The 12,942-nt window shown below is 40.7% G+C and overlaps 1 protein-coding gene across 6 annotated transcripts in view; it reads left to right on the top strand.

Annotated features, from left to right (window-relative positions):
* Clhc1 (clathrin heavy chain linker domain containing 1) overlaps nt 1-6,760 on the top strand; it is a 34,973-nt gene extending 28,213 nt beyond the window's left edge. For 5 of the 6 annotated variants that reach the window (XM_027387955.2, XM_027387957.2, XM_027387956.2 and 2 more), the window contains 2 exons: nt 1,977-2,156; nt 6,434-6,760. In XM_027387955.2, coding sequence (XP_027243756.1) covers nt 1,977-2,156; nt 6,434-6,627 — 374 coding nt within the window. In that variant the 3' untranslated portion in view covers nt 6,628-6,760. The remainder of the gene's footprint in view (nt 1-1,976; nt 2,157-6,433) is intronic. The other variant, XM_035452348.1, reaches the window with a different exon arrangement.
* The last annotated feature ends 6,182 nt before the right edge of the window (nt 6,761-12,942 follow it).

The following is a 12,942-nucleotide window of genomic DNA, read 5'->3' as shown; positions in this document are numbered from 1 at the left end:
CATGTGTTCATGTATACATATATTCTTACATGTATATAATTATGGAGTATGGCACTTGTAGTTGTGGAAAGTTGTGAATATTAGGGACCCGGTAGGCCGTTTTACATTGTATCATTATATCATTTATAATTCAGAGAAGATGAATATCTCTAAGTCTATTTTCTCACTTGTAATACAAAAATGACAATATATCACTATTTCTGAGTAACAAGGTCAGTTAATTACTATTTGTTCACTCCTGGCACACAAGGTATTTGTTTAGTAAACACAAGATTACCCTGTATTGCCTTTTAGATACAAATTACATTTATAATAGCTCTTAAGAGACTTAGAAATTATTCTGAAAAGTACCTCTGTTCTGCCTAAAAGGTGGATATCTTATATTGAAAACTTAGGTAATTAATGTAGGATTTATAAATCTAAAACCATAATTGTAGTTTTAGGTATTCTTTGGGTGGTGTATTAGTATTTGGATAGTATATTATACCACATGAACTACTTTTCTGGGTTTAAAAATGGTAGCAAGGCCAGGTGGTGGCACACACAACTTTAATCCCAGTACTCGGGGAGGCAGAAGCAGGCAGATCTCTGTGAGTTCGAGACCAGCCTGGTCTACAAGAGCTAGTTCCAGGACAACCTCCAAAGCCACAGAGAAACCCTGTCTGGAAAAACCAAAAATAAATAAAATAAATAAATAAATAAATAAATAAATAAATAAATAATAAAAATGGTAAAATGTTGGCACAACAAGATGACTCAGTAGTGAAGAAGCCTGATAGCCTGAGTTTGATGGTAGAAGAGAATGGACTCCTGCAAGTTGACCTCTGCTGTCATGAGTGCATTGCCCCTCCAGCCCCACCCACAAAATAAATAATGAAAATGATTGTATGCTGGCAACTTCTAACTACTTAAAATAGTTACCTTGGCTGCCTGTAAGATGGATGATCTGAGTTCAGTCCCTAGGGCCCACATGGTGAAAGGAGAAACCCAACACTCACCTGTCTGCTGGCTTCACTTGTGCACTAATGCACACATTCACATACATGCATACACATAAATAATTTTGAAACCCACATTGATTTATTAAAAACTGACTCTTGCCAGGCGTTGGTGGCGCATGCCTTTAATCCCAGCACTCAGGAGACAGAGGCAGGCAGATCTCTGTGAGTTCGAGGCCAGCCTGGTCTCCAGAGCGAGTGCCAGGATAGGCTCCAAAGCTACAAGATAAACCCTGTCTCGAAAAACAAACAAACAAACAAACAAACAAAACCCCAAAACAAAAACAACAACAAAAAAACAGACTCTACTCACACTCCTCCTTCCTCCAGGCTGTTTGGCACTAGGACAGACACATTTGAGCATGCCCAGCTTTATTAGTTGCTTCTTACAATCTTGAGTTTTGAATTTCCTAACATTGAATACTTTTAGGGGGAATGACTGAGTTCTATTTTCTGTGCAACACACAAAGAGAAAAATGATATTGTACTCACTAGAAGTTGTCTGTATGTGAGCAAAAAGAAATGCACACACCCGTGAACATATACACATAAATAAATACTTTTAAAAAGCCAACTACATTGATTTATTACTTAAAAGCAGACATGATAAACCCAATCTAATGTTGAATAAAATTGTATAAACTCTCTACAACTGTAGTACTTTTCAGGTGTGAAAACGGAGTCACAAAGACGAGTGACTGGTGGGTCTGTGCTTAGAAGTCAAGTCCCTGATTGCCAACACAGTTCTTTTCCTGAATATTATTTAATAAATATTTTCAGATACTCCTTGCTCTGAATTATCCTTTTTTTCTAATTTTGTTTAAAATTGAAGAGAATACTGTTGAGTTTAGATTGGATTCAAAGGGGGGACTTCCGAGTATGGAGAAGAAGGTTTGTTGGCAGGAGTATACATCTGTTATGTCTAGTTGATTGTCACATCAGGATGGTGAGATTTGATTTTTAAATTTTCATTCGCAGATGACCTGATAATGCTGATAACAGTATGTCCTCATATTGAGTTAATTAAATGTCTTACTCAAGAAAGATATGGGAAACCACCAATTTTTTCTTTTGTCCTTACTGTACTTCATGTGTTTTCCGCGGATATGAAAAAAGTGGGCATTAAACTACTTCAGGAAGTCAGTAAAGGTGGGAAAGGTAAGTGTGCCTTCGATGCACTGAGGAATGAAAAGGACTTCTGCTTGGCTACTTTTGACCAAGAGGGAGCCCAGCTTTGAATTCTCCACTATTCTCCCTGTGTTCTGTCTGTAGTTTGTGGTCTGTGTCCTGTCAGCTGTCTGTTGTGTGTGTCTGATCTCTCGGCCCTTGTTGCCTGTCTGTCCCTAACAAAGGGCTTTTGAATTTGTTTAGTAGCACAGAAAGCATGGTGTGGGAAAGGAATGAAAATACTTGTCTAAAGAAATCTTTAACAGAGTTTTACAAGGGAAGAAATTATTGTACTGACCCAGAACAGCACTCAAAACCCCAGACATATTATCAACCTACATCTAAATATTGCTTCCAACATTTATGGATTATTTGTTTTGTTTAAGGTTGCTTTCAACTTGTTTCCTTTCTTTCTTTTTTCCAGACAGGGTTTCTCTGTGTAACACTCCCGACTGTCCTGGAACTCTGTAAACCAGGCTGGCCTCAAACTTACAGAGATTGGTCTGCCTCTGCCTCCTGAATGCTGGGATTAAAGGTGTGAGCCACCACCGCACAGACCTGTTTGCTGTTTTCAACAAGTGATTTTCACAACACACACACACACACACACACACACACACACACACACACACACACACACTCACTCACTTCTTGGTCAGAGGTATAGAAAAGTATATAGTTTAATATTAAAATTATTCCTTTAGCTTCAGTTGTAAAAAGTCATTAAGTGGGAAGTCCAAGGTGTAATAACGTTGGTTACATGGCTACATTATTTTCTTAAAGGTAGGTTAAACTTACAACAGACTGAGAACACTGTAAAACAGCAGATTGAGTACATAGTTTTAAGTGATCTTAAGGCATGTTAGTAACTTGATTTTGAGATCTGACCAAAGTTCATTCTCTTTGAAGGCAAGAGGAATTTTCAGATATTACCACATCTAAGTAAATTCAAGTGCTGTTGAGAAAGAGATAGTCATGAGTCATTTAAGGAGAACTTCCAGATGATTAGAATTTATAAATGTGAAGCTTACCATGTTAGCAAGCCTATTGGTATTGGGATGTTTGTTGAAGGATGTAACTTTGTTTTGCAGTGAAGTTGAGGAGCTATTAAAATTCCACATTTCCCCCTTTTCATTAATTTTATATAGAAGTTTAAACAGGTAACTTTTCATATTATTGTCTAAGGTCAAAGAAAGAATAGTTAATTGCCAGAAAATATATTGAGGAAGATAATTTTTAAGAGCAATACTTTTTTATTTAAATTAGAAACAAGCTTCTTTTACATGTCAATCTCAGTTCCCTCTCCCTCCCCTTCTTCCCTGCCTGCCATTGACCCCCTTATCCCAAACATTTCTGCTCTCTAGGGAGGGTGATGCCTTCCATGGGGGAATCTTCAAAGTCTGTCATATCATTTGGAGCAGGGCCTAGACCCTCCCCAGTGTGTCTAGGCTGAGAGAGTATCCCCCTATGTGGAGAGGGCTCCCAAAGTTCATTTGTGAACTAGAGATAGATACTGATCCACTATCAGTGGCCCCATAGATTGTCCAGACCCCTAAACTGACTTCCTCCTTCAGGGCATCTGGAACAGTCCTATGCTGGTTTCCCAGCTATCAGTCTGGGGTCTATGAGCAACCCCTTGTTCAGGTCAGCTGTTTCTGTGGGTTTCTCCAGCCTCAGGTGGACCCCTTTGCTCATCACTCCTCCCTCTCTGCAACTGGACTCCAGAATTCAGCTAAGTGTTTAGCTGTGGGTGTCTGCTTCTGTTTCCACCAGTTATTGGATGAAGTCACTAGGATGGCATATAAGGTAGAAGGGCTTTTTATCAGAGAAGGGCTTTTAAGGTGGCCTCTCCGCTATTGCTTAGATTTTTAGTTGGGGTCAACCTTGTAGGTCTCTAGACATTTCCCTAGTGTCAGAATTCTCTTTAAACCTATAATGGCTCCCTCTATGATGGCATCCCTTTTCTTGCTCTCCTCCATTCCTTCACTGACTAGATCTTCCTGCTCCCTCATGTCCTCCTCTCCCCTCCCCTTCTCCCCTTCTCTTTCTTCTAACTCCCTCTCCCCTCCCCCCATGATCCTCATTAGCTCAGGAGATCTTGTCCCTTTCTCCTTCTCCAGGGGACCATGTGTGTCTCTCTTAGGGTCCTTCTTGTTTACTAGCTTGTCTGTCGGTGTGATTTTTAGGCTGGCAATCCCCTGCTCCATGTCTAAAATCCATATATGAGTGAATACATACCATTTTTGTCTTTTTTTGACTGGGCTACCTCACTCAGGATGGTTTCTTCTAGTGAGGAAGATAATTTAATATTCTGAATTTATCATTACAGGTAGTAACTAAAATATTTGATAGGAAAATAACAATTGTGTTCAAAATAAAATACTAGTGATGATAGTAATCAAAAGGGAAATCTTCTGTAGCAAAGTTTAATAAGTAATGCAGTTGATAGGTAAGACGTTAGTTCCATGAACCGGTGAATAGTGGGTCTAGGAGGTAGCTCCGTCAGTGCCCAGTTTCCAGAACACATGCAAAAGTATGAGGTATGGTAGCACACATTTGTGGTTCCAGCACTGGGGAGGCAGAGACATGCAGGTCCTAGGGGCTTGCTGGCCATCTACTCCAGCCTGCATGGCAAGCTACAAGCCAATAAGAAACCCTGTCTCAAAAATAGAAGATTGATAGTTCGTAAGGGTTTTACTCATGTGTACACATGTGCACATACATGTATAACCTCATATGCATCCCTCATACACAGAATAAACAAATGATAAATACCAAAGAGTTACTATCAATTTTCTTTTAAAAGTAAATCATATTAGATTTCTTTAATGATTTCTTTACTTTATTTTTTTTTTTTACAATGCAGACTTTATTTACTGAGGGAGTTCTTTTTTTAATTTTTTTTTATTAGTTCAAGTTAGGGAACAAGCTTGTTTCACATGTAAGTCCCTTCTCCCTCTCCCTCCCCTCAGCCCCATCCCTCCTCCCCCACCTCCAACCTACCCCACACCCCATCCACCCACCACTCCCCAGGCAGGATAGGACCCTCAATGGGGGATCCGCAAAGTCCACCAAATCTTCCTGGGCTGGGCCTGGGCCCTTCCCGTGTGTCCAGGGCCAGAGTGTATCCCTTCATGTGGGATGGGCTCTCAAAGTTCCTTCTTACACCAGGGAAAAATACTAATCCACTACCAGAGGCTCCCTGGAGTGCAGAGGCCTCCTCATTGACATCCATGTTCAGGGGTCTGGATCAGTCTTGTACTGGCCTCCCAGACAGCATCTGGGGTCGATGTGCTCTCCCTTGTTCAGGCCAACTGTTCCTGTGGGTTTCTCCAACCTGGTACAGACCCCTTCGATCTTCATTCCTCCCTCTCTTCAACTAAATTCCAGATTTCATCTCAGTGTATATCTGGATGTCTGTCTCTGCTTCCATCAGCCACTGGATGAGGGCTCTAGGATGGCATAAAGAGTAGTCATCAGTCTCATTTTAGGGGAAGGGCTTTTAGGTTATCCTCTCCACCATTGCCTGGAATGATTTCATTTTTATTTAATGTACATTGGTGTTTTGCCTGCATGTATGTCTGTGTAAGAGTGTCAGATCTCCTGGAACTGGAGTTAAAGACAGTTGTGAGCTGCCTTGTGGGTGCTGGGAATTGAACTTGGGTCCTCTGGAAGAATAGCCAATGCTTTTCTGAGCCATCTCTCCAGCCCCCATATTAGATTTCTTTAAAAGCAAAACTATTTCATTTCTTTTAGAACAATATTGGTTATAGATACTACAAGATTAAGAAGTCTCTATGTGGAGAAAGGATTATGGTTTGCTAAGGAGTCTCTTAACCCTTGGGCAACACTGCTAGAGCATTTGTGAAACTGTTTAAAGGGTCATGACAATCCAAGCTCTACTCTTCCAAGCTCTGACAGTCCTCAGCACTACTCTTCACTTTCTGAGCTCACTGCCTTACTCCCTTCAACACCATCTACCTTATATGTGTGGAGGGGGTGGGGGAAGGAAAACAAGTTAGATGGCTGAGTTGATGTAGTTAATGATGAATGACAAAGGAGAAGAAAGAGAAGGAATGTACAAGATCTGCCATAGTGTCATACTTGAGCACTATGTCATAATTGCCATAGCATGAAACTTACTGGGCCAAACCCGTGTTGAGAATAACTGTGTTGAAAGGGAGTCTCTTCATTTTTGAAGGCTTGCTAAGTATGGGTTATCAAGTAAGAGGGAATTTCATAGTATAATGCTGTGTTTTCTTTTCCAGATTTAATAGAGCATCTTGTGATGGGTGATTCATTTTGCTCCTTCGAAAAGTGGCAAGAAATGGCAAATATATGTTTACAGAATGGCTTTGAAAATTTGTTTAATGATATCATGTCCGTTCTTCGATCCCAGGCTGGAGTTTCAGAAATTTCTGAAGATGATTCCTTCTACTTAATGGAACATGTTTTTTGGTAGTTCTTTATTTTAACCAGCTGAGGGCGCTTGTACAACATTTTTTAGGCATTGGCTGGGCAAATGGGTTTTAGCATAGTTAACATAAATAGATGTTGAGTGTAACACTATCGGCAATAAATCAATTCTATTATGATGTTTGGGTTTGATCTTGAAACACTGAAACCATTGCTTCCTTTCTACTATGTGGTCGATTCTTTTTAATTTATTTATTTTAATTTTATTTTATGTGCATTGGTGTTTTGCCTGCATGTACATCTGTATGAGGGTGTCAGATCTTGGAGTTACAGACAGTTGTGAACTGTCTTGTGGGTGCTGGGAATTGAACCTGAGTCCTCTTTAAGAACCACAAAGCCATCTCTCCAGCCCATTGTGTTCACTTCTTACAGTCAATCTTGAGCAAATTCAAGAGTATAACTTTGCATAAAGATATATACAGACAGCATAAGCATTTCTACCTTAGAACAAGCTCATCTTCACATAGACACACTTCTTATTATCTAATTTGATACCTAGAACTGAAGAAGGTATGGGAAATGCTCTGCCTGTGTACTGACTTCCTAAATGTCAAATATTGCAAGCTTGCCTACAAGAAAAGTAGAATACAGCCTGGTGGTGGTGACACATGCCTTTAATCCCAGCACTCGGGAGACAGAAGCAGGTGGATCTCTATGAGTATGAGGTCAGCCTGGTCTACAGGGTGAGTTATAGGACTGTATCACAGACAAACCCTGTCTCGAAAAGAAAAAAAAAAAAGGAAAGAAAAGTAGAATATTATTTGAATTTGATGTCTGTATATCCACGATGGGCACGCGAAGACAAGCACACACACACACACACACACACACACACACACACACACACACACACACACAGCATACAATACACACTAATCTTTACCATTTATATATGGTGAAGGCAAACTTGTACTGAGGCTTAGAATCTTGGCCTGTTTTTACTTTTAGGGAAGACAAGGCAGATTGCATAGAAGTGGGCCTTGGAGCTTCTTAGGCATGAAAATGATTTTTTTTAGTTTTTATTTTGTACTGTTACAGTGGTGAATATCTAAGATCCTAGCTCTCAGCAGGCTTAAGCAGAGAGGCGATGAGTTTGAGATCAGCCTAGACTGCACATTGAAAGTCTCTGAGAAACCAGACAAAATAGAATAAAACAATAACAGAACAAAATCAGCCCAAAAAGACAGCAAGAAGTGATTTTTTAAAATAATTTCAAGTGTTTGAGTATTTGGAATTTTAGAATTCTTTACTATGAGTATATAGATAAGATATTCAAAATATTTAAAAATCAGTATGGTATGGGTACCAATCAAGTAGAATAGATATTCAACCAATCAAAACAGCTTCCAGTTCTTGTGGCACATTATTGAGCTGTGTCTGGTTCTGAAATGGAGTCTCACTATGCAGAGGCAAGTTGCCTTTAAACTTGGTATACAGCTGAGATTGGTCTAAGCTTCCAATCCCCCTGCCTCTGACTCCTTAATATTGGGATTAAAAGTGTGTTCCATCACATTTTACAGAGTCAGTTCCTTGTGCAGGACCTAAGGGATCTTCCCTGTGTCTCTTCACGTCCTCTTCTCTTCATGTGTATCTGTGTCCAAATTATTTCCTTATAAATATGCTAGTTAGCTGAACATGGTGGCACTTCACAGGCTGAAGCAGTCAACTTACACAATGAGTCACAGGCAGGCTACATAGTGAGGCTGTTTCATGCGTGTGTGGTGTGTGTGTGTGTGTGTGTGTGTGTGTGTGTGTGTGTGTGTGTTGTAATACGTAAAATATATAATACACGAATATATAAAAGTAAACATATGTATTACATCACTCATATTGAATTAGAGTCTACCCACTTTAAATTGTCTCCAAATAAGGTCACACTCTGTTGCACTGTGGGTTAGAGTTTAAGCATGTAAATTTGGGAAGAACATACTTCAGACACAAACATTTTCTTTTATATTACCAAAATAAAAAATAGTACTGGAACAAAATAAATGTTCAATGAACAGTTGCTGATTGAATCTACTTTATGCAAATCTGGAGTTTTTATATTTAATGTTAATCTTGTGAATTCACTTTACTCTTGTTTACATTTACAAAATTATGTTACACATTTTGGAATTTTTTACAAAACAAACATATCTGTATAACTAACCCGCCTGTGATGAGATAGAACCTTCCCAGAATATTCCAGCCTCCTGCCCTCCTCCCAAAGGTAGCTACTTAACTTCTTGTGCCATTATTTTTTCCTGATTTTGAATCTTAAGTAAATAAAACAATGCATTAGTTTTTTGTGTCTACTTGTTTTTGCTTCTTTGGGATTTTGTTTTGTTTTGTTTTGTTTTGAGATAGGGTTTCTCTGTAGCTTTGGAGGCTGTTTTGGAACTCTATCAGTAGACCAGGCTGGTCTCAAACTCATAAAAATCTGCCTGTCACTGCCTCCTGGATGCTGGAATTAAAGGTGAACGCCACCATCTCCTGGCCACTTTTGCTTTTTACTTTTTGTGAGATTTTTCCATATTGTTTATAGTTGTAGTTGTTTACTCTCATTGTTCCATTCTATAATGTGTAGACCTATAAGTTTTTTCCAGTGTGAATCTGTACATGGCCATTCTTTATGGTGTGACTGTGAAATCTGTGTGCATTTCTTCTTTGTTTTTCAAGTTATTTGGGGATTGATATACATATATACATATACATATACACATATATGCATATATATATATATATATATATATATATATATATATATAGTCTCATAAGTATGTATACTTTTCTTAGCATTTAGGATTTCCCTAAATACTAGATTAACAAATGACCATTAGTCATTTTAAAACATTTAATTAATTAAATACATATGTATGTATGTTTGTATATATGTATGTGTGGTAGTTTGAATGTAATTGGACCCCATAAGCTTATAGGGAAAGGCACTGTTAGGAGGTGTGGCCTTATGGAGGAAGTGTGTGACTGTGGGGGCAGGCTTCAGTCTCAAACATGCTCATGCCACACCCAATGTCTCAGACCACTGTTGCCTGTGCAAGATGTAGAACTCTTAGCCACCTCTCCAGCACCATGTCTGCCTTCACACTACCATGTCCCACCATGATAATAATGGACTGACTGAACCTCCGAACTGTAAGCCACCCAATTAAATGTTTTCCTTTATAAGAATTGCTGGAGCCAGTCTTTATCCCTAGAGCACAAATGGACTTTGGAGTCCATTCCCTATGGAGGGATACTATTGCAGCCCAGATACAGCAAGGAGGGTCTAGGCCCTCCCCCAAATGATATGACTGACTTTGAAGGTCCTTGGTGGAGGGCCTCACTTGGGGAGGAGTGGGGAGGCTGGGTTGGGCGGGTTGGTGGGGAACATGGGAGGATGGTAGGGTGAGGGAATGGGGGGATGGATATGTAAATATGAGTAATTAAAAATAAAAAATAAAACAAAACCAAAGCAAACAAAAAAAAGAATTGCCATGGTCATGGTGTCTCTTCATAGCAATAGAAACCCTGAGACAGCATGTATATATGTGTGTGAAGGTGCACGTGTACTTGGATGGATTCATGTACACTTGTGTGATCTTGTGTGGAGACCAGATGACAACCTTGGGTGTTGTCCTTCAGGCACCACCCACTTTGTTTTTTGAGACAAGGTTTCTTTTGGGGAGGGAGGAATTTTTAAGACAGGGTTTCTCTGCCTGGTGGTGGTGGTGGTGGTGCAAGCCTTTAATCCCCACACTCGAGAGAAACAAAACAAAAACAAAAAAGATGGGGTTTCACTGTGTAATTGCCCCACCTGTCCTGGAATGTGGAGACCCACAGAAGCAGCCTCTGACTTAAGGTCAGAGAGTTCAAGCCTATTATTGCTCCTTTAAGGTTAAACCACAGGATGTTTGACCTAAGGTGTGGTCACTGGATGTCTTGCCCAAACAACAGAATGCTTATTTCTGGTGTGGTTATTTAATGTTTCATGTATTAAAAAGGTAATTGTGTCTGCTTGTTCCTTGTGTCATGGTAAGGAAGTCTTGCCTTCCCCCACTTTTGATGGTAGTACATAAGAATTGTGAGTAATAAACTTGGGCCAATCATAGTATTCGCTGGATGCCCTTCTGACTCAATCTGTTGTCTCTTGTCTTTCTTCAATCCACACTCCCCTATTCTGGGATGTCCGGAACTGACAGATGCCCTTCAACATGGGGCCCTGACACTGGAACTAGCTCTGTAGACCAGGCTGGCCTCAAACTCACAGAGATCTGTCTGTCTCTGCCTCCCGAATGCTAGGATTAAAGGCAAGTGCTGCTGCCACCTGCCAAGACAAGGTTTCTTCCTAACATGGTACTCACTAAGTAGGCTAGTCTGGCTGGCCAGTGAGCCTCAGGGACTCACTTGTCCAGTTACTACTTTTCAAGTGACTAGAATCATATTAGATTGCTAACACATAAGTTAGAAGTCTTGCTGGTTGCTATCTGAACTTGCTCCAATGCACAGAATATCCACAACTCATCAACTTCGTTCACTCCTTGGGGGGGAAAAGCACTTAGCAGAGTTAAATCATTGAAAAGCTACTGTTGTAATTTTAAAAAGTAGTGGGAAAGAGAATGATGCCATTGACAGCCTGGGTAGAGGGGTTTTTTATTGGGGGAAAGTGAATGGGAAATGGGGTAGGGGAGGAAGACAGGCCTCTGGGGACAGAAGTGGCAGAGAGAGACAGAGACAGACAGACAGAGATGGGAAGTGGGCAGGGCCCTTTTAATAGGGAATGTAGTAAATGTACACAGGTGGTGCTCTTAGTGGCTGCAGCTGAGGGCGTATCCTGTCACAACCCCAAGGACAGGGCAGAACAGATGCCTGAATACTAATAGCTACTGGATATACAAAATTGTCAATAGCTAATAGTTATAATTGGTTGTGTTCCTTATTAAAAAATACTACATTCATCACGTGTGCATACACACACACACACACACACACACACACACACACACACACACACACAGTACTGGACCTGGAGGTGTGGCTCAGCTGGCAAGTACTTTCTTTGCACACTTGAGAACCTGAGTTTGGATCCATAGCACTCATATAAGAAGCTAGGTGTACCAGCTGTAACAGCAGTCCTGGGTTGTCCTTAGGGCTTGCTAACTGGGTAGTCTAGCCAAAATAGTGGACTCTGGGTTCAGCAGAGACCCTGTCTCAGCAAATAATAAATGGGGAATGACCGAGGTTATCCCATGTCAACCTCTGACCTCCACATGCACTCTCAAAGATATTCTTATTTGTGTGTTTCATTTTATTTCTTTTTTTTTTTTTTTGTCAGCATCTACTGGTATTCCCACAGCCCTATGGATCCATGTCAGTCTTTCCTTGGTGTTCCCAAGTATCTATGGGGATCTGATACTAGTGTAAGTTAGTAAAACATGTCATACTCAGTCATGGGAACCAGGATTTACTGAAAGGGACAATTAAGGTAGATTTCAGCCAGTCCCTCGGGATTATGGGCTTAACATTATTCTCAGAAGCTGGAAAGTAGACGTAACATATGTAGTCCTGACTTCTCAGAGCCCTTGGTGGGAGCCGGCCTGGCTGGCATCCACCTCCATGGATGCCTTTGACTTTGTTGTGGTACAGAAGCAAGGCCCTTATCAGGTACCAGTGCCTTGTCCCTGAGCTTCCAACCTTCAGAACTGGGACCCCATGAATTTCTGTTCACTCGAACTTACCCAGACAATCGCATCACTGCAGCACAGAGTCAACCAAGTCACTCTCCAGCCCTGGTTGTGCATATCCTTTTGCCCCGAGAACTTTTCTTTTGACACACATATTCATGGGGGTGGAACCAGGGCCTTGCACGTGTTCCACATGTGGGCTACTGATGAGCAACAACCTCTGCCTCATGTTCTTACACTTCCAAAGCACAGAACCGATTGTGAGAAATCAGCCTTCCCCAGGGGACTGAACTTGCAAACGTCTTAATCCAGTTGCTTAAAAAGCCAGCCATTTATGAGGTGACACATCAGTTTTGAATTGCAGGTTTGATCAATTCCTTTATAAGTTAGCTTGAAATGTCTGCATGCTATGCTTTTGCCCAGGCACCTTGGAAGTGAGCTTGGTCTATGAGCACCTCAGCTAAAATGTTTTCACTGACATGAGGTCATTAATGAGGGAGGAGAAGCAACGTGAGACCCCAGTACCTTCAGGTACAACACAGAGGCAGTGTCGCCCTGGCTTTGGAGAATATCACTTCTGTCTTTCTGATTATTAATGTTCCCCTCCCTTTCTTAGTCTCATTTATCTCTTTTTTCTA

This window comes from Cricetulus griseus (genome assembly GCF_003668045.3).
Source record: "Cricetulus griseus strain 17A/GY chromosome 1 unlocalized genomic scaffold, alternate assembly CriGri-PICRH-1.0 chr1_1, whole genome shotgun sequence".
In the NCBI taxonomy this organism is placed as follows: Eukaryota; Metazoa; Chordata; class Mammalia; order Rodentia; family Cricetidae; genus Cricetulus; species Cricetulus griseus.
The sequence above is the reverse complement of the archived record's forward strand: the minus strand, read 5'-3'. Positions and strand labels throughout refer to the sequence as shown.